General features: G+C 32.6%; 2 protein-coding genes across 6 annotated transcripts in view; one reads left to right on the forward strand and one right to left on the reverse strand.

Annotated features, from left to right (window-relative positions):
- The window catches only part of LOC130896047 (alpha-tocopherol transfer protein-like), a 125,817-nt gene that overhangs the window by 62,049 nt on the left and 44,450 nt on the right, over positions 1 to 19,318 (forward strand). The gene's annotated exons all lie outside the window — the stretch shown is intronic.
- LOC130896046 (uncharacterized) overlaps positions 1 to 19,318 on the reverse strand; it is a 56,157-nt gene that overhangs the window by 33,984 nt on the left and 2,855 nt on the right. For 4 of the 5 annotated variants that reach the window (XM_057803809.1, XM_057803807.1, XM_057803806.1 and 1 more), the window contains exons 2-7: positions 13,076 to 14,081; positions 8,650 to 8,880; positions 6,196 to 6,348; positions 4,833 to 5,153; positions 2,162 to 2,248; positions 1,662 to 1,748 (exon numbers count right to left, since the gene is read on the reverse strand). In XM_057803809.1, coding sequence (XP_057659792.1) covers positions 1,662 to 1,748; positions 2,162 to 2,248; positions 4,833 to 5,153; positions 6,196 to 6,348; positions 8,650 to 8,880; positions 13,076 to 14,081 — 1,885 coding nt within the window. The remainder of the gene's footprint in view (positions 1 to 1,661; positions 1,749 to 2,161; positions 2,249 to 4,832; positions 5,154 to 6,195; positions 6,349 to 8,649; positions 8,881 to 13,075; positions 14,082 to 19,318) is intronic. The other variant, XM_057803805.1, reaches the window with a different exon arrangement.

The raw sequence follows: 19,318 nt of genomic DNA on the forward strand, positions 1-19,318 counted from the left end.
CGCCATCAGTCCCCTCACTCCACCACCGTTTTCAATAAAACTGGATTTTTGCCTCCATTGAATTCTCGCCAAAACCCTCCAAGAGCTTTCTCTAAAAGCCACGTTTTCTTTTATGCAACACGCGCTAATCTTTCTCTTCTGTATACTCGTTGACTTATATTGCTACCATGCAGACACACTCTGGTTTTCTCTGAGAAGTGAACGGAGCCCCATTGTTCATCAGTTCAATTAACGTGCTTCTCTGACAAATCGAGACAGGCAGCATGGTGGGCCAGAGTTACTTTGAGGCCAGTAGCTGGACTTTTTGACTCAATATTAGCTGTCTTAAGTCTTCATCTGACTCTCCACCTACTCACAGTCTCTCTTCGCGTTTCACTGAGCTCGTGTTGAGCTTGAACTCCAGTAATGGCCCCATATCGATATCTCGACGAGTTACCAGTCTCTTGGTATCGACGGTTAAGTCTGGTAACGAAGACTGACTCATGTTCAGCGCACTGGTCACTTCTCGCTAACTCTGGCCTTGTCCCAAAATAATAACCGCTTGAGCAGTTTTATCACTTGTGTCCATTTTCAGGTAAAATTCTTGTTTGTTGACGAACGGACATGTGTATCAGTTGACAATAGATGGCTAACTAATAGTGGTGGGTCAGGTAGGTAACCTTTTATATGAGTCAGTTATCCCTAATTAACATTATTGTAAACAAGCATTAAAAGAGTAGTTACCTATCATAACAGATTGTTGAACTGTGATAGCAAAAAACGTTATATTTTATATCATTTTGAAGCCGATGCTATTAGTTTCAAGATTTTACACAGAAAAATACAATTTCGTGTTGAGTTGTTTGCCAGTGATTTGCAATTGAAGAGGTATAGACTGAGTCGAGTTTTTTTTTTATAGTTTACTTATATTACTTCGAATCGCTTGATTGAAGTATTTGAAGTTTTGGCGTAATAGTAGTAAGCAATAGGTTTAGTATTCTCTAGTTCTATCAAATCTCACATTTTCTCTATTTGTTTTAATATAATATTTTGCACAGCTTCCTGTTATGTGAAATAATAGATATAATCCAGATTGTACTACGATTTATCATTTAGTAATTTATAAAGTGTTTTTGTAATTCTTTTTGCTCCTACGTTGGTAGAACTGCCTTCTGCATTCATATTAATCCTGTTTTCTCTTTTCTCTTTAGTTGGTTGTGGTCCATTTTGTCAATTCACCTATTCTACTTTATTTTAATAATGAAACACAATACCGTCTTCGACTTTTCCTATTAAATAAAAGAGGCCAATAATATTGTATGATATAATATGTGAAGTATAGTTTATCCAAAAATGGTTGAGAAGAAATAGAATTTCATCACCCTGGACATGAATAAACGGTTTTAGTCAACTCAACATCGCTTATATGGTCTCAAATAATTTGCCAGAATTTCTGTTTCAAGAAGTCGTAATTCTTCATATACGTATAAGATTACGGATTATCTCACAAGAGATTCAAACTCAGCCAATACAAAGATATTAGTACCTATAGAACATAAACGAATATTCAATTCATTGCTTGGTGATTTATATAAAAATGTTCCAAGTAATGAGCAGTTTTTTATGTTTGTAATTAAAAATGGGTTTTATTATGAGTTGTAATAACATTGTTTTTTCATTACCTAGCGATGTTGGTTTGATTTGCTCAGCTTGTTTTCTTTGTACTGATGTATATGAGCTATGAGATGAAGGCATATCTCTACGACTTTCTGGAATAAAATTATATAATCACACTTACAATGTCGAACTGTGTAACAATGTCGAAAAAATTTCATAGCAAATAATTGACTCTGATTATGTAAAGTAAAATGTGAGAAGTATAATTTATCTGAAAAATTTTGAATCCTCCCACGCGATAACTTCCACTGACTATTAGTAGATTATTTGTTCTAATGAGTGATTTATTTGTGTCTTTTCTCGAAAAGAGTGTAGTTTGTGGGTGAATTTGGGGTAAATAATACATAATCTTCAGTTCAAGAATATAACAAAAATCGGTAAACTTTTCTTGATTTTTAGCTAAACTGTTCAGCAAAGTTATAATTTGAATTATGGAACGTTATCACGAGAAAGCTACTTTTTTGTAATTGACGAAATAAGTAATCTACAAAGTTTTTAATATTACCTTGCAATGTTGGCTTGAGCTGCCCAATCTTGTTTTTGGGGTCTGATTTATAAGAGCTGTGTGAAGAAGGCATAACGGTACTAGTATCTGGAATAAAATTTTCATTTTCAAATAATTCTCAAGATTCTTATATTGCTATTTTTGAGAAAGTACAGTTACTTTAAATACGCTGCATCTGACCTAACGCTTCAATCTAGTTAGATCCATCAATTTTACTTTTTAACGTTGCTAACTTATGAAAATACAGAGTGTTCCGAGAAAAATTTAGTGAGTATATGACGTAAAAACAATGCTATGTGATAAGAAAAATTTTCTTATACGACCCCTCTTTTCTAAGTTATACGCCTTTGAAGTTGCGAAATCAGAGCTTATAAAATTTTAATAAATAAGAAATAAAAAATTCTACGCTACTATCTGAAAGCCAAGAGCAGCTTATGTATACAATCTAAAGAATTTTTATTTTATTTAACTAGATAAAATTTATGGTTTAGCAGATATGCATATTTTTAGATCGTTGTGCAATCAAAGAAACTGTCGTCATAAAAATGTACTTGGTTATAACAAAAAAAAACTATAAAGAAAGTTCTAAGTGGGCACCACACTTCTGGAGGTTATTTCTTTGATCTTGGAAGATAATTCCAAGATTTTGCCTTATAGCGTCACAATGGAAGTTTATTTTATCGATCATTTCGTTCCTTGTATTTACTAGTGTAATTAAATCCATTCAGGGGAACGTACCATGCAAATGGACCTCCCCGACGAATCCACCTAGTAGGAAAAATGTTATTAAAATGATTTTTTACATCATCTAGAAAGTGAGGAGAAGCTCCATCGTGCATGAACCACATGTCTTTGCGAATATTTAGAGCAACATCACATAATATGGGTGGAAAATCATTTTGGAGAAATTCTAAGTATCGCTGACCATTCAGGTTATTATCAAAAAAATATGGACCTACCAAATTATTACCCACTATTTCTGCCCTCACATATTATATTATAGCGTTACTTCCATTGTGACGCTATAATGCAGAATTTTGGAATGTTATCCGTACGTAACCCAACATTTTCAAAGCTCTATTACCTTCCCAAAATTCACAAACCTGGAAAAACCTATTGTTTCAGCAAATTGTACACCTAGTAATAAGGTGGTTAACGAAAGAGTTTGGAACCTACCCATCAAACCTGACAGTTTTTTAATGAAGAATTCGTTTGAGTTCATCTACAAAGTAAGGACTATAGAAATTGAAGATGGGGAAATTTTATCCTCCTTTGATATAAGCTCAGTATGAAACAAAACTATTTCCATTACAACAACGAATTCTACAAGCAAAACGAAGGAATAACAATACGACGGGTAACTGCTTAACCTAACAGTTTATGGCTGCCCCTGGCCTTCAGATAGTATTTTAGAATTATTTATTCCGTTAATCACTCTACATGGACATATGTAATCATCCCTTAAAAATTCATAATGTTTGATGTATAATTTAGAAAAATATACTTAGATATAAGTTCTGTTTTGCAATTTTAAATGCCTACATCTCAGAAATTGGGAGTTGTACTAGAATTCAGATTAATTTGTAGTATAACAATACCTATTTGGAATCGTTCATAATCAAATCTGAATAAGATAGATCCATCAAAAGACTTTTGACTCACTGAACCTCAAGTTTTATGTCTGCCGTTCAACGCTGTTGTTGTTGACTGCAACGAAAACGAAAGAACAAAATGGAGCAACGGATTCAGGATTTATAAGGCGAAAGAAAGTCATTGGCAGATTGTTTATAGCATTTTCAAAATGCTATTTATGATACCTATATAGCATAACCTATGTCTAATAGGACACAATATTTTTTTATTTATTCGATTTATGTTTGATAAAAGTGAATAATACTCCACAGAATATATTTAACATTATTTCATATTCCTTATCCAGTATTCAGGTTTTGATAACAACTTTGCTATCAAGTTATAACATTCTAAGGAAGAGCACCTATTGTCACTGCCTCCCTGTTACAAAAATTTAGTTGGAGGATTGAGCAATTATGGAAATTACAATTCAACAAGAGAATTGTATATTATTTAGACTTTCCCTGTTATCCAAATTTACTAGGAAATAGATCGCAGTATACAGTTTAATTTCTAAGAAATATTTCCAATTCAATGGTTCTGAAGAATGATGAAATGATCCGTTATAATATACCTAACAATATCATTGCAGTAAAAGCTCGAACGCTATACAAAATGTCAAAATCTATTCTATTAACGGATTAAGTCTGAAGAGAAAATTTCTTCTTCGTAGAGATCATGTTTATTTTTCGTCAGTTATTCTTTCATCCTATTATTTATTCAGTATACAATGAATTGATGTGATAATAAATGTTTGCAAATCTTCATCGAGAAGAAATTCAGCTACACTCACAATACATAGATTGAGAATTATTCTTATTTATAAATTTCTAATAATGAAGTCGTGAAATGTCTCCGAAATTCAGAAAATTGTTTAACACCAAAATAAAAATAGTAATAATAGATTATATATAGATATATCAGGAGAGTAGATACTTTCTATATTTTGACAACATTAACACTTTGCTTTCATTTTATTCAAGATCGAGCTCTTCTTTTGCGGTGAACACAATAGGAATTTAGGAAAAAGTAAACTTACCATAAATTGCAAAACCAGCTGTTGCGGATTTAACTGAAAGATCATCTTTACTTGCAGTTTGTCTAGTTAATATAGGATGATGAGATTTCATTCGAACAGCATTTGCTTCTCTAAATTCAGATGGTATTGCAAATTGTTCTTTTTGCTTCTGCGTTATTTCGCGGGGAATAGATTTACTTTGAAAGTATTGAAAACAGCCTGCATCACTTTCTTGATCTATACTTGAATTCAATGAACTTTCCATTCCTAAATCACTTTCATATTTTGTGCTTTTAGAATCGCTCGCAAAAGTTCTTGTTGCAATATATTTATTTTCTTTTTCTGAAAAACACACTAAAATTGTATAGTGTGCATTTAAATGATAGTTTAGCCGTATTTTTGTCTCATACGTTGTTATTTATGATATTTCTTGTATAAAAATGGTATTTAAGATAAAAATTTACTTTATTGTTTTTAAAAATATTTACAATTGAGATTGATATAATTTCTCAACTGTTTAAATGAAACTTCAATTATTTATATAAAAAAGATGTCATTGGGTGCTAAGTGAAATCTGTAAGGTGAATGTCTGAATTTGACTTTCTAGCTAATTAAAAATCAATTTTGAAAAATAGTATTCGCGGGTCAATCCAACTTTTTACAGATCTCAATCAACTGCAAATAATACTAATCGCATTCAAATGACAAAATATTGGATATTACCACTGCCAAAAATACTCATACTCAAATTTGAAAAAGCAAAATTTCAGTTATATCATGAAATATATTATAAAACAGCTGATTAGTGTTTGAAATATGCTAAATTGAATGAATTCAATCTAAACATGTATAAACTGAACAATCAATAGACAAAACAAAGGAGGGAAAGATGAGTTCTTATAACAATCAGGTACTTATTTTCGTATATTGAAAAGCGTAATTGAATTTGTTAAGTACTATAAACAAATACTTACAAGATGAATACAGATTGGTCAAACAGTTGACGACAGAAAAAAACAAACGACAAAGTTCAACAGTTTTCGACAATCATTCCACAGTAACTATGGATATAATGAACCATAGTCCACAGATTACTACACACACAGTAATGAATAAGAACAAAAACAAGAAGATATATTGTCAATAAGAATATAATAAATTACAATTGCGAAGAGATTTATAGAATGATTCTGAAGTTTCCTAATAGAAAAGAAAACATGTGACAAAGTGAGTGGGGAAAATGAACAATCAAAGTAAATTATACCCCGTATTGATGAATGACGAATTATACGACACTTCAAAAGTACTGATTAGCTACTCTTGAGGATAGGCGAAGTAATTTAACTATATATTTAATTCACCATTATCTTTTAATTTTTGTTACCTTTTAGGGAATTCTTTGTAGAGTTTCCTATGCCTAGATAGGAATGAGCATTTTGGTGTTCCGGTGGCTGTTTTCGATCTTTAACCAAAATCGCCATAGGAAATTCATCTAGTTGACTATTTTCATTTCCACGTTGGTTATTGGATGTATTATCTAAAATATTTGTTGTTATAATATACGTTCAATTAGTAATTAACAATACAAAAATTTTCTCAACTTTTGCTCAAACAATTAGAAACGTTCTTTCATTATCAATCTTTCCACATTGGAAAATAAGGGGCATTTCTCCACTGAATAAAGAGAACAGAAACCGTTCTATAAATTACTGATTAAGAAATATTTTGGTTTGATTTTTCCTGCACCGTAGAATCAGTATGTTTAACACTCAGTATTTGCACAGTGACGAAATGTATAAAAAGTTGCCATACGTCAGTGCTAACTATTATATCAATTTATTCTCTGTTATGTTTCAACTTTTATCTAAAGCAAGTATAGTTAATAAATTTATTTGTTCTTAGCTCTCAGTTCTCAAATTGTTATAATTCAGAAAGAGTTCTTCTGTTACTACATTGCTAGACAAAAAAAATAGTCGTTGTATCATAAAGCTGTATAGCACATTTATTGCAGAACTTTATCCAAAAACGAAAAAACTGCAATACATGAGGCTTTCCTGTTACATCAAAAAAACTACATACAAACAAGATGAGTTTGATATGACTTCATAAGTATTCAACGTTGTGTACCAACTATCATAATTTTATATATTATTTATAACACATTTTATTAATAACTTCTTTTCAAAAACCATCATGGCTTGATGCATTGTCCTTGGTAACGAATTTCCATTGTTCTGATTTCTTACTAAAAAATTTCACCCTGTTACTTGCTGACCACTCCCAAATTCTCTGGAAAAAATGATGAACGGTATCGAAGAAAGTGAATTTTTACCGACATTCAGCATCCAAGCCTTTTATAGGAATCTAAAAGCTCAATAACTACCTTGTAGTTTGCCCAAAAATCTTCTCACTATACTTATGAATGAGCTAGCTCTAAGAGTTGTGTGTTGAGCTTCTCTATGAAATTAATCCAGAAACTTTGTAATTCATAACCCAATAAAAATATCCTCCTCCAACTTGGCGTTACTTAACTGAGGAAATAATTGTATTATAGGTATCAATGAAGATTGTAAATTCTTCACACTCTTTATAACATTTTCGACTAAATTTGCTTCAAATGGCAATATTTCGGTGTAACCCACCGTGAAGTCTAAAATTGTGATAAATTTTAAATCACCCCATATCTGCCAGTTGTAGCTATCGTAGTTCTTGTTTTATCTGAAAGGAGGCGCTTATTTTCGAAGATTTTTGTCACTGAATAGGTAACTGGTATAGAAGGTTCTGAATTTTCAACAAGACATACACACAACTCATGAATTATTATTCGATGAGCTTACGAACAAGCTAATCACATGGAAAATATGCCTATGGAATTCTCGCATTAAACCACCGATATCAGTACAGGCAGTTGATGAAATTTATATATGGTAACATGTGGAAAGTGCGACTTTTCTTTTTCTAGAAGATATAATTTTTTGTTTATTTGGCAAATAAATCCTATTCCTTAGAACGAGAACTGGAAATAAGTCTAACAGTTGCTTTGATAAGCTCAAATCATGTTTTAAATCATCTATTTTTTTATAAGCTCGAATAACGTATTAAATCATTTATTTTTTTGAATCCAATGTGATTCGCCAGCACTCGACCCAGGCATGAATGTGAGGTCGGTATATACAATTTTCTGAAACAATATCCTCCAATCCAAATGCTCTGTCGATATGGCGGATTGAAAAATTGAATATTCGATTGCTTTTATTTTTTGGAATCACTTTCAGTCTTCTCTTTCATCCATTGAACCAATGACAACATCAAAATATATAAAACAGCCCTTTTTTCATATTTCACGAAAATGGTCTGGCATGTAACTCCACTATCAATTCGCCACAAAAATAACTTTCGAAACTGCGACGTGTATGACATGCCATTTTAATGAATAAAAATATTTTGCTCGCCACCAAACACCAAATTATTCATTTTGTAACATAAATATGAACTAAATAAGAGAATAAATAATCCACTTCATAGAATAAATCTGCTTATAATTACAAAAATAGGATCTTTAGTGGCATTGAAAAGTGGAACGTATGAATATGAATATTTTTCAAATAATTTGGTATTTGAAAATAATTGTGTAACCTTGGGTTTTTTTTTGAACTCAGGTTTTAAAGTGTGTTTAGCGATAACACATTGAAGCACGTTTAACAGAATACAAAGACGTTCGTAGAATGATCATAATATAATAATTCATCTATAAAGGGTTACATTAAAGTTATTTTGGATCAATAACTTTTGAAATTGTTAAAAAATGTAATATTTCCCCTATATATTCGTTACAAACCTGAATAGCTTCCATATACACAACATTTGTCTTCATTAGAATAACTATCAATAGTTTTAGACTTCCTAAGAAATTCTTTCACCAATAATGAGGCTGTCTCTAATTCTTTCTGACGTCTTTTAGTTTGATTCATGTCAGCTATGATTTTGAAAACCTCATTTTCTGATCGAACTCCCAACTTCTCAACTTGCATAAAATATAACTCCAATTCTTTTTTAAGTTGGACGAAAGCTAAAATACAACAGTTTAATCAGTTCATAATATTATAATTTAAATGGTTTTGAAGTATTCAATCAAATATGATTTGTTGTTATAATTTTGAGACTAAAGGATGAAATAGTTAATAAAATTTTTATATTCTGATTTGCTTGCGTCATTCCTTTTAACTGAATATAGGAAAAATATTCACCAAAAGTAATTTTGATCACATGTTATTTTCTTACACAATAACATTTGAGAATTTGTGAAGAAGCCTATGGTTCAGTTCGAGCAAAAGCTGAAAATCACATGCGCTAGATCGAGAATATATATTAGGTACTCCAAAAATGTCCCACTGAAGGTGATGAATGAGCAGTTAGGTTATGAGATACTGTAAGGACTGGCATTGACTTAGATCACAACAATTCCAGAAGGCAGCATGCCACTTCGTTTCTTACTATAGTATAGAGTCTTTCAAATAACAATTGTTATAACCTTACCATTGTTGAAGGTTTTTTTAAGTTCTTTGTAGAATATATATGCACTCAATGATGTGATTGTCGTTTCGTTTTGGGTTTGTCATATTCAGCCTATGTCTCTTTACCTATTATAATAAATTTCAAAAAACGTTTGCACCCGTATTATAACGATAACGAAGCTCCAACTCTGTAGCAATTCGGCTAGTTTTGTGATGAACTTTCCTGTGTGTTGATTTTTTTATTTCTTGATGATAATGTTATACCGTATGTTAATAAACTATTCTCAAAATCTACACAGGAGTATTGATTTAAATTGAAAACTATTATTTAATTCATCATTTTATAATTATCACAAAAGACTCTATGTAAATAATTCCTACTAAGCAATTCTTTTTCAAGTGATGTCTTAGTGATTTTTCTTATAAAGTAGAAGGTGAATAGAACAATATTTATACATTTTTTTAAATAGAATAAGTTTATTCGTTTTCGAAAAAAAAACCATACCTACATACATACCTACATACAGACATGCAGACACCATCGCGGGAAACTTCCTAGGACCTTAAAACGTCGAGATCTGATGAAAACTCGAACTTCGAAAAACGAAGTAAAAAAGTTTTTTATTTTTGAGAATTTTCTCAGCGGGAAGTTAAAATGATATACAACATTCTTAGTTTTTTTTTTCTTGCGCGTATTTAAATAGTTTTGTTGGTATTCCGACAGGCGACATATAACCGCTAGCCTTTCAACTCGTTGTAATACGTTTTCCGTTGTAAAGAACACCCCTTGACCATTTTCTGGATGTGTTTTGGAGAGTAACAAAGAAAACGGAACAACCCAACGATTATTAACTTCAATTTCCAGCTGATTCACTTTGACCATTGTTGACCATCCATTGTCATCAGTGTATTGCCGGCGATAAAGTTGATAATGATGGTTGATAACCATCATTTTCACTAATAGTTTCTACTAATAATTGTTTTGGAAAGCGTTTTAAACATTTTCCATCAACCATACACGGAGAATCTGGATGTAATACTTCACAGGGACCATGATCATATTTTTTGTAAGAATTTCATGTAACAATATTGTGAATTTCATTGGGCTGTATCTTTTCTTCCAACCAAATGAGAATGATCGCATGTGGAAATCGGCGTTTTTGCTACTCAACTGAATACATCAAGTCCATCAGTGATTTTAACTTTCTATTAAACACCCTTTCGGTAATGTCATGGCGATCAATGGATGATTGGCCAAGAAATAATTCTTGTCTAATTTCTATTCACTGTGCATTGCATGTAAACGTTGTTATAAACAAATATGGTGTGCCACAATGACGTACATACGACATACTATCCTGAGCGTATACATACATTTGTCACGGACTTCCGACATTCCGACATATGTTGCTGGGAGAATTGCATTGATGGCATCCCCTATGACATCGCTCAGTTTCAACTTTTACGTAGATATCCACAGCATATTAGTGGAAGAGATGCAGACATTTTAAGAAATTATTGTCCATATGTTTCCGAAACATCAGTCTGTATGAATAAGAATTTATTGAACTAACTTTTTTGTTAGTTTCGATACCTGTAATTAGATTTATCAACTTCATTGAAAACTAATATCCAAAAATTTCTTGGTTTTCTAAATTCTCACCCATGACGACAATAGCAACTTCGTCAATTGTTGGGGTATTAAAACGTCTCGCTGATTCTTCTGCTTGCGTCTTATCAGCTTGGATGACAATTTTGTGATTATCAGACGGAATACGCAGTCTTGAATGATGCAACCAATTCGTTATGTATATGAAAAAACTTTTAGAGTTGTTTCACAGTTAGTTTTTACACAGAATTATTGTGTGCACAACGCTAATCGACTTGACTTACTGAATCTCCCATAAAATAAATTTGCAAAAAGTTCTAGTTACTATTCGGCGTTGGCAATAAGGAACCTGTTAAATGAAATATTTGACCCTAAATCTTGAAAGTTGGCATAAAATTTTCTTGAATAACTTTTGTTGCACCAAATGACGTCATTTAAAAACAATTATTGTATTGCTGAATATGAGTCAAAAAATATTTAGAATCTGGCCCATTTGCGGAAACCAATGAATGTAATGGTCCTGGTGACGATACCAATAACGTCAATTTGACTTAACCGCTCACACAACACAATCCATGAGCTTCATTTAAAAACTTAAATGTTTTGCAATATTGGCATACAACCTTCAATAGTCCAATAGAAAAGATTTGCTGTGAACTGTACTCGATTTCTACAATTGAATGCAGCTCGATAGGGGTTAAACGCAACATTTCATGTTGTTGATTTCGATTCTGTCGATTCTGTTCAACTTCATTCCGCGCTTCGCGTTGCTCCGCAGTTTGACTTGTATATCTTTGACTCACTTGTTACGTTAGTAACGTTCATGTTAGTCTATCCAAAATTACCAATACTCCATATTAAGTTGAACTTTTAATATTAAGCTTAATTGCTCTGTACTAACCGTGATGTACACTAAAAAATTCAGTTTTCTCACATCCTTTTTATGGGAAATAAATTAATTATTTCACTTGTATTTTTTATCAATAAAATAACTCCGACCGAAGCATTTGTTTTTAACCCCATTCAGTTTTTTTACATCCTCTTTGATGATATTAGCAGCACGCATTCTGCCAATTCTATGTCCAACGTCAAAATGTTACGAGTACAATAAAAAAGTTTATATTTTCCAAAGCGCTTAGGTTGGATTACAAGCTAGAGCTCTTAAATTTTCTAGTTTTCCACGCCATTTTTTAAATTTTTTATTTCATAATAACCTTCTTCTGACAATAATCAACACAACAATAAAAAATATTGAAATTGGTCCAGCCGTTTACGCGTGATTGAGTGACCAAGAGAAATAGGGACTCATTTTATATATAAATAGATAAACATGCTTTGCGAACAATTAATTATTGTCACAATAATTTTTGGTAATGTTTTCGGGATATGGTTTTTGTGTACATACTGCAGCCAGTTGACATTGAATATTTATTATGGCATTAAACTTAAGCTATATGTTCTTCCTATAAATTTTATTGGAGATTGTTATTAACTCTATCATGGATATCTCACTAAATGGTATGAGAAAAATATGGTTTATCCAGAAAAAAGTCTGCCTTCATTATTTTCTACTAATTGGAAATCACTATGGCATCATTCGAGGACGGATTGACACTTATTTTAATTACTTTTAAGTAGTTTTGAGTAGCATCTTCTCAATTTCATGTTTAGAGAGAAGTGACGTCCTTACTTTATTATTATTAATCGTTTTTTGCCATGTAGAATATTTAATCGTTTTTCTTTGTTTTCAATGTTATTTTGTTGTATTGGAATAAGAGCATTACATTATAACGTTTTCATTATTTGTTAGTTGAAATCCATTTCTGAAGATCTGTTTCTCATTTGGTATACAATCCTTGGCGATTTTGACAAAAATTGATGGATATTCAGTGACATTAACCGACCGAAAAAAGTTAAAGCCTGTTATCTCATTCGACAATATATACAATAATTATATTATGAATATTATATCACATAGTAATATTATTTCAAATAGCAAGACATCAAAATATGTTTCTTATGGTCATTATCTAACGTAAAGGAGCTTCATTTTAGCTATTAATAATTTAAAATAAGAAGGAAAAGGAAATCTGATTTCTGGAGATGTACAAAGAATTTTAGATAAAATTGAAAATGGTTACCTTTTCGCATTTCTTCGTACTGCATACTTTCCTTTTCTATTAATGGAATCAGAATTTCTGTTAACATCTGCAATATGTGACTCTTTTTGAAATTATCAAAACTCATTGTGTATTCAGATATTTTTCCAGTTATATTTGGTATTTGAGCACATGGTTTATTATTACAAATGCTCTTCAAAGCTTGAGATTTATCAATATTGTTTGAATCACAATTTAAATGGGGGTTTGACGATTGTTTTCTATTTCCGAATGAGGCTTCTCCCGTACCAATGTAATATCTGAGTTGTTTATTAAGTTCTTGAACTACTGGTGGACTGGAATGAATTTTATCTTTTATAATATGAAAGAGCGGGACTTTCAGAACCTTATCTTTCCAGTACATACTACTAGATGCATCTCTTATCTTGTATGATAAAGCTCCACCACTTTGAGGTTTATATGACAGGCATTTGCGAATTTTATTAACTGGATATTTAGGTAATTGCATCCTTCCTTTCGAACTGATTGAAATAAATCTCCTTTGTCCAAATTTATACATTTGATTTTTGTTCCTACTGGTACAGCATCTACATTTTATTGGCTTGAGAGAGAAAGTATTTATTTTGTTTATACCTTGTGCTTTCATCAAATTAGTTTTCCTGTTAAAATTATGAATCAACTCGTTCAAATTAATGGTAAACTTGATTGTTTTTTCTGAACCCTTTTTATCTCTTTTATCACTCTTTTGGCTCATACATTGTTCCTCTGAAACTTCATCTTTTTTCTTATCATTGTCATCGCTAGCGGCAGTTCTTCCATAACCAGTGTGTTTAGCTTTTTGAGCAAAACTACGTCGTAGATTACACGAAAGATTTGAATGAGTTCCTGAAGTAGGTAAACTATTTACCACAACCTCATTATATGATGCGATATAAGATCTTGATCTGTAGAAATTCAAACTGGGTTTCGGACAAATAACTAGTTTTTCTGTTTCGCATGATTTGTGAGGACGCTCTACAACTTTCAACTGAAAAGAAAGAATATAAAGAATAACATGTCATTGCTTTCCATTGGTTCGACAAAAGGTAAAAAATTGTGGCTAGGAATATATATATATATATATATATATATATATATATATATATATATATATACAGTGCTTTTCAGATAAAAGTATCCACCTTTAATAACTTTTGTAATACTGGTATTTAGAAAAAATCCAAAAACACGTCAATTTATGTTAGAAGGGGCAAGCATTATGGCTTATTTAAACTTACTGGAAAAGCCACCCCCTCACCCCTAGCAGCATCCCCTTTATTTTTTTAAATTACTTTTCATATTTTTTATGTAAAATTTGGATACTCCTCTTTGAGCTGATTTCAAAAATGTAAAATACTTGTAGGTTAAAGTGGTTAGTTTATGAGATAAACAATTTTTCTTTTAAGAGCACAAATTTTACTTATTATTTACTTTCACCTTATTTGCCTGTACTAAAATGGGTTGTACAACAGTTCAAACTCTTTAATCTTTTTAACTGTGCTATTTATTATGATGTTACAATAAGTGTTCAAAATGAGTACCATTCACTTCCATACAATGGTATAATCTATTTTGAAATGCCTCTCTGACATTGCTTAATACGGCTGGATTTAATTGTCGACATTCATTTTCTATCCTCTCTCGTAAATCATCCAGAGATTCTGGTTGGGTAGCATAAACTATAACTTGTTTTTAAATACCCCCATAAAAAGAAGTCTAGGGGTGTTAAATCCGGTGACCTAGGTGGCCACTCCATCATCTGCCCCCTTCTACCTATCCAACGAGCGGGGAATGTTTCGTTTAAAAATTGTCGGACAGGCATAGCATAGTGTGGGGGAGCTCCGTCTTGTTGAAATACCAGTAAATCTTCGGAAAGGTTATCATCATTTTCTATTATTGTTGTAATACGTGGGTCAACCCCTTCCCTGAGTAACTCAAGATATGATTCACCATTTAAATCTCCGTTGATGAAGAAAGGTCCGACAATGTGGTCACCTAGGATACCACACCAAACGTTTAACTTTTGGGGATGTTGTGTATGGAATTCACGCATAATATGTGGATCACTTTCAGCCCAATATCTACAATTATGCCTACTTACTAAGCCATTTAATGACCATGAGCATTCATCAGAAAAGCAAATATTGTTTAACAATTGTGGATTGTTATTGATAATTTGCGTCATTGATTCGCAAAACTCTAGACGACGATCAAATCATCTTCATTCAACTCGTGCACCAACTTAACTTTGTATGGGTGGTACTTGAATTTATGTAGAACTCGGAAAACTGTAGAAGATGAAACACCGATCGCTCTACTTATTGTTGACAACGATTGGGGTTGTTGAGCCTCTAAGCTGACTTGCCCTAAAATTGCCACTTGGATTGCTTCGTTATTTACGAGTCCCTCTCGCTTATGCACTTTATTGCAAACAGACCCTGTTGTGGTAAATTTCTCCATCAGTTGAATTACTTACTTATGAGTTGCCTGTCTTCCGTCATGTAATTCGTTAAATATTCTAGCAGCAGCTCTTGCACAATTATTATTTTGGTAGTATAAACCTACAATTTCAATTCTTTCTTGCAAAGAGTAAACCATTTCAGAGAAACAAAATAAATAATGTATCAAATTACACTATCAATAGTGACTACAAATTCTAGTTGATAATGTCAAACTTTAATAAAAAGTAGAGTTTTTTGTTGTTTGGATTTTTTAAGTAGAATAAATAGCACAGTTAAAAAGATTGAAGAGTTTGACTGTTGTACAACCCATTTTAGTACAGGCAAATAAGGTGAAAGTAAATAATAAGTAAAATTTGTGCTCTTAATAGAAAAATTGTTTATCTCATAAACTAACCACTTTAACCTACAAGTATTATACATTTTTGAAATCAGCTCAAAGAGGAGTATCCAAATTTTACATAAAAAATATGAAAAGTAATTTAAAAAAATAAAGGGGATGCTGCTAGGGGTGAGGGGGTGGCTTTTCCAGTAAGTTTAAATAAGCCATAATGCTTGCCCCTTCCAACATAAATTGACGTGTTTTTGGATTTTTTCTAAATACCAGTATTACAAAAGTTATTAAAGGTGGATACTTTTATCTGAAAAGCACTGTATATATATATATATATATATATATATATATATATATATATATATGTCATGTCAATCTAATAATATATTAAAAAACGAGAAATAAAATTCAATTTACTGTGTATTAAGCGGATGGATGATAAAAATTTCTATTTTATCATAAAGTAATCGACTTTTTTATGAAACCATATTAGAATATACTCATTTTGTCTATTACACGGAAATTATTAGTGAATAAGTATCAATTCGGAGAAGTAACAGTATTGTTAGCTCAGATTATTCAAAACTCTTGACTTCATAAAACAGTATCAGTGTTAGAAAGCTCAAATCATTTTCTAATTAGCATTCATTCACTCAATATTTCAAATATATTTGAAAAATAAATGCATGTTCTTTCTGTATACCTCTCCAGGTTCAGATCGTGAAGTTAAATTCCAACAATAATAAATTCTCCGCTTTTTGTTATAATTGAAATGTGATACCACAAATTGTTGAAGCAGCGTTTTTATCATAGAATTTAGTAAATATACTTTGAAATCATTTACGTATCCAGAAATCAATAGGCCAATCACTGAGACACCGTTTGGTTTTTCTCGAGCTGAGATTTATTTATATATTTCATCCGTTTCTCTTATTTTTTTCAACTATTTTGGGAACCAGCAATATGTCTAGCCTTCCCTCACAACCAAAAACCAATCCAAACATTAACTCTCCACCCTCTATGCCCTCCTTCTATGCCCTCACGAAATCAGGCCATCATTATGCCTTCTTTCCCCAACACTGTACTATTTGACTACATTAAATCAATAGGTAGCATCATCTCTCCTAAAAATGTCATTTTCGTATCCAGAATATCACACGGACGCATATGCATTTATTTATCATCGACGACTCAAGTCGATGAACTTCTAAAAACCAACCAAAGTATCCTAGTTAATTCCAATTTAATCCGTATACGTCAGCTTATATCTCCAACCAAAAGAATACTAGTTTCCAATGTTTGTCCATCCATTCCCCATTCCGTCATCGAGAAAGCACTGCAAGACCTAGGGTTATCACTCACCTCTCCTATATCATACGTCAAATGTGGCTCACCTGATGACGAATACGCACATGTGCTCAGCTTCCGCCGAGTAACTTACGTATTACCAACCAATAATGATTTTTCTCTTCAAACTTCGACTGTCATTAGCCATGAAATTACAACACACAGAATATTCATTTCTATCGACAAACTTGAATGCTTTCTCTGCAAACAGGCTGGGCACACTGCTGATTCATGCCCCAACACTTCCACCCCTCAAGATCCCTCTCCCAAATCAAATGATTCGGTCAATCTCATCCCCACCTCCCGTGCTGACCCTACTGCCACTACTAATACTTCGGTTATTCCCGTAGTATCCTCGGAGGACACCCTTTCTCATTTTCCCTCTCTAATTTCCTTATCAAAAACTAGCGGAAAACGTCCCCGTTCGAATGTCAGCAGCCTCGACTCACCACAGTCTATATCTCCTACTGAACTTCATCCAGATCAAATGCCTCCCCCCGAATTTTCAACATCCAACTCCAAAAACCCTGCGAAAAAGAAGACCAAAAAATCTAAACTGACTAAAAACGATTGTCACTTCATAAGCCCTGAATCACGCTACGTTATACATAAACAATTCAACGATTCTCCTGACAGGCATCCAATTTATTGCGTTTCTTGAAAACACGTATGGCATCAATGACCCCCTCCCCGAAGCCAACCAATTTATTTTTTTCGACACAACCCTTCTTCTGAAGGATTTGTCCCTAATTTATCCTAATATAAAAGATCTTTAAAAAAACGTATTACACGTCTAATCAATAGAATTAACTTTAAACTTCACCCCGAGCAAAAAACTCCTCCCGAAATATCTATTACTGATGATGGGAATACCACTGACTCCTAGACATTATGTCAGTAAATACCCTCTCCCTTCTTCCTAAACAAGTACATTTTCCCTGATACATTGGAACTGCGATGGATTTTATCCTCGACTAGAAAGAATGCAGAAAATAATTTCCTCCCATAAACCTGACTTCCTTTGTCTCCAAGAAACCAACTTCAAAATTGACCATAAACGCAATTTGAGAAACTTTGAAGGATATCATTACATCCGTATCAACTGCATAAGAGCCAGTGGCGGTACTTCAATATTTGTATCCAGCGACATATATTCATCCCACCTCCTATTATCAACAAACCTTGAAGTAGTAGCTATAACTACTTGGTGCCCTGATAAACTTACCAATTGCAGTATATACATTCCACCGGACCACCCCCTTGATGAAAAAGAGTTAACAGACCTAATTCGTCAGCTTCCCCAACGATACATTCTTGTTGGAGACATTAATGCACATCAAACTATGTGGGGCGCCACCCAAACTCGCACTAGAGGCAACACAATAGAAAAAGTCATAAATTCAACTGGTATCTGTCTGTTAAATACTGGATCCAAAACTCAATTTAACATCTTCTCAAGTTCCTTTTCTGCTATTGACCTCAGCTTCTGTGACCCTAAAACTGCACTTTCTCTTTCTTGGCAAGTTTCCGATGACCTACATGATAGCAACCACTTTCCTGTTATTATATCCAATAAGCCTATAATAAAGAAACTGTTGCCAAAAGCTTCTGGTAAATAAAAAACTGGCCTGAGTTTACCTCTCTCCGAAGCATACTTATCATCTTTGATCATTTCTACGAATATAAACAATACGCTAGATATGTTCACTAAGAGCATACTTGTGGCAACCTTGTTCTCTTGCAAGCAAATATCTCCTCTGCATTAAATAACCATCAGGACGTCATTGCAACTATTCTCGACATTGAAGGCGCTTTTGACTTTATATCCAGAAGGGCAATACTGAATAAACTTACTCAATACAATCTACATGGTAACATATTATCATTCATCCATAATTTCCTAACTGATAGAATTTTCAGGATTTCCGCAAACGGTAAGCTCTCCCTTCCTCATCCACAAAATACTGGCATCCCTCAAGGTTCAGTAATAATGTACTTTATTTATCCTCACAATAAATGAGCTATGTGACAACTTCCCATCTCCCGTAAAATATGTCCAATACGCTGATGACCTAATCATTTATT

Source organism: Diorhabda carinulata, chromosome 6, assembly GCF_026250575.1.
Source record: "Diorhabda carinulata isolate Delta chromosome 6, icDioCari1.1, whole genome shotgun sequence".
Taxonomy (NCBI): domain Eukaryota; kingdom Metazoa; phylum Arthropoda; class Insecta; order Coleoptera; family Chrysomelidae; genus Diorhabda; species Diorhabda carinulata.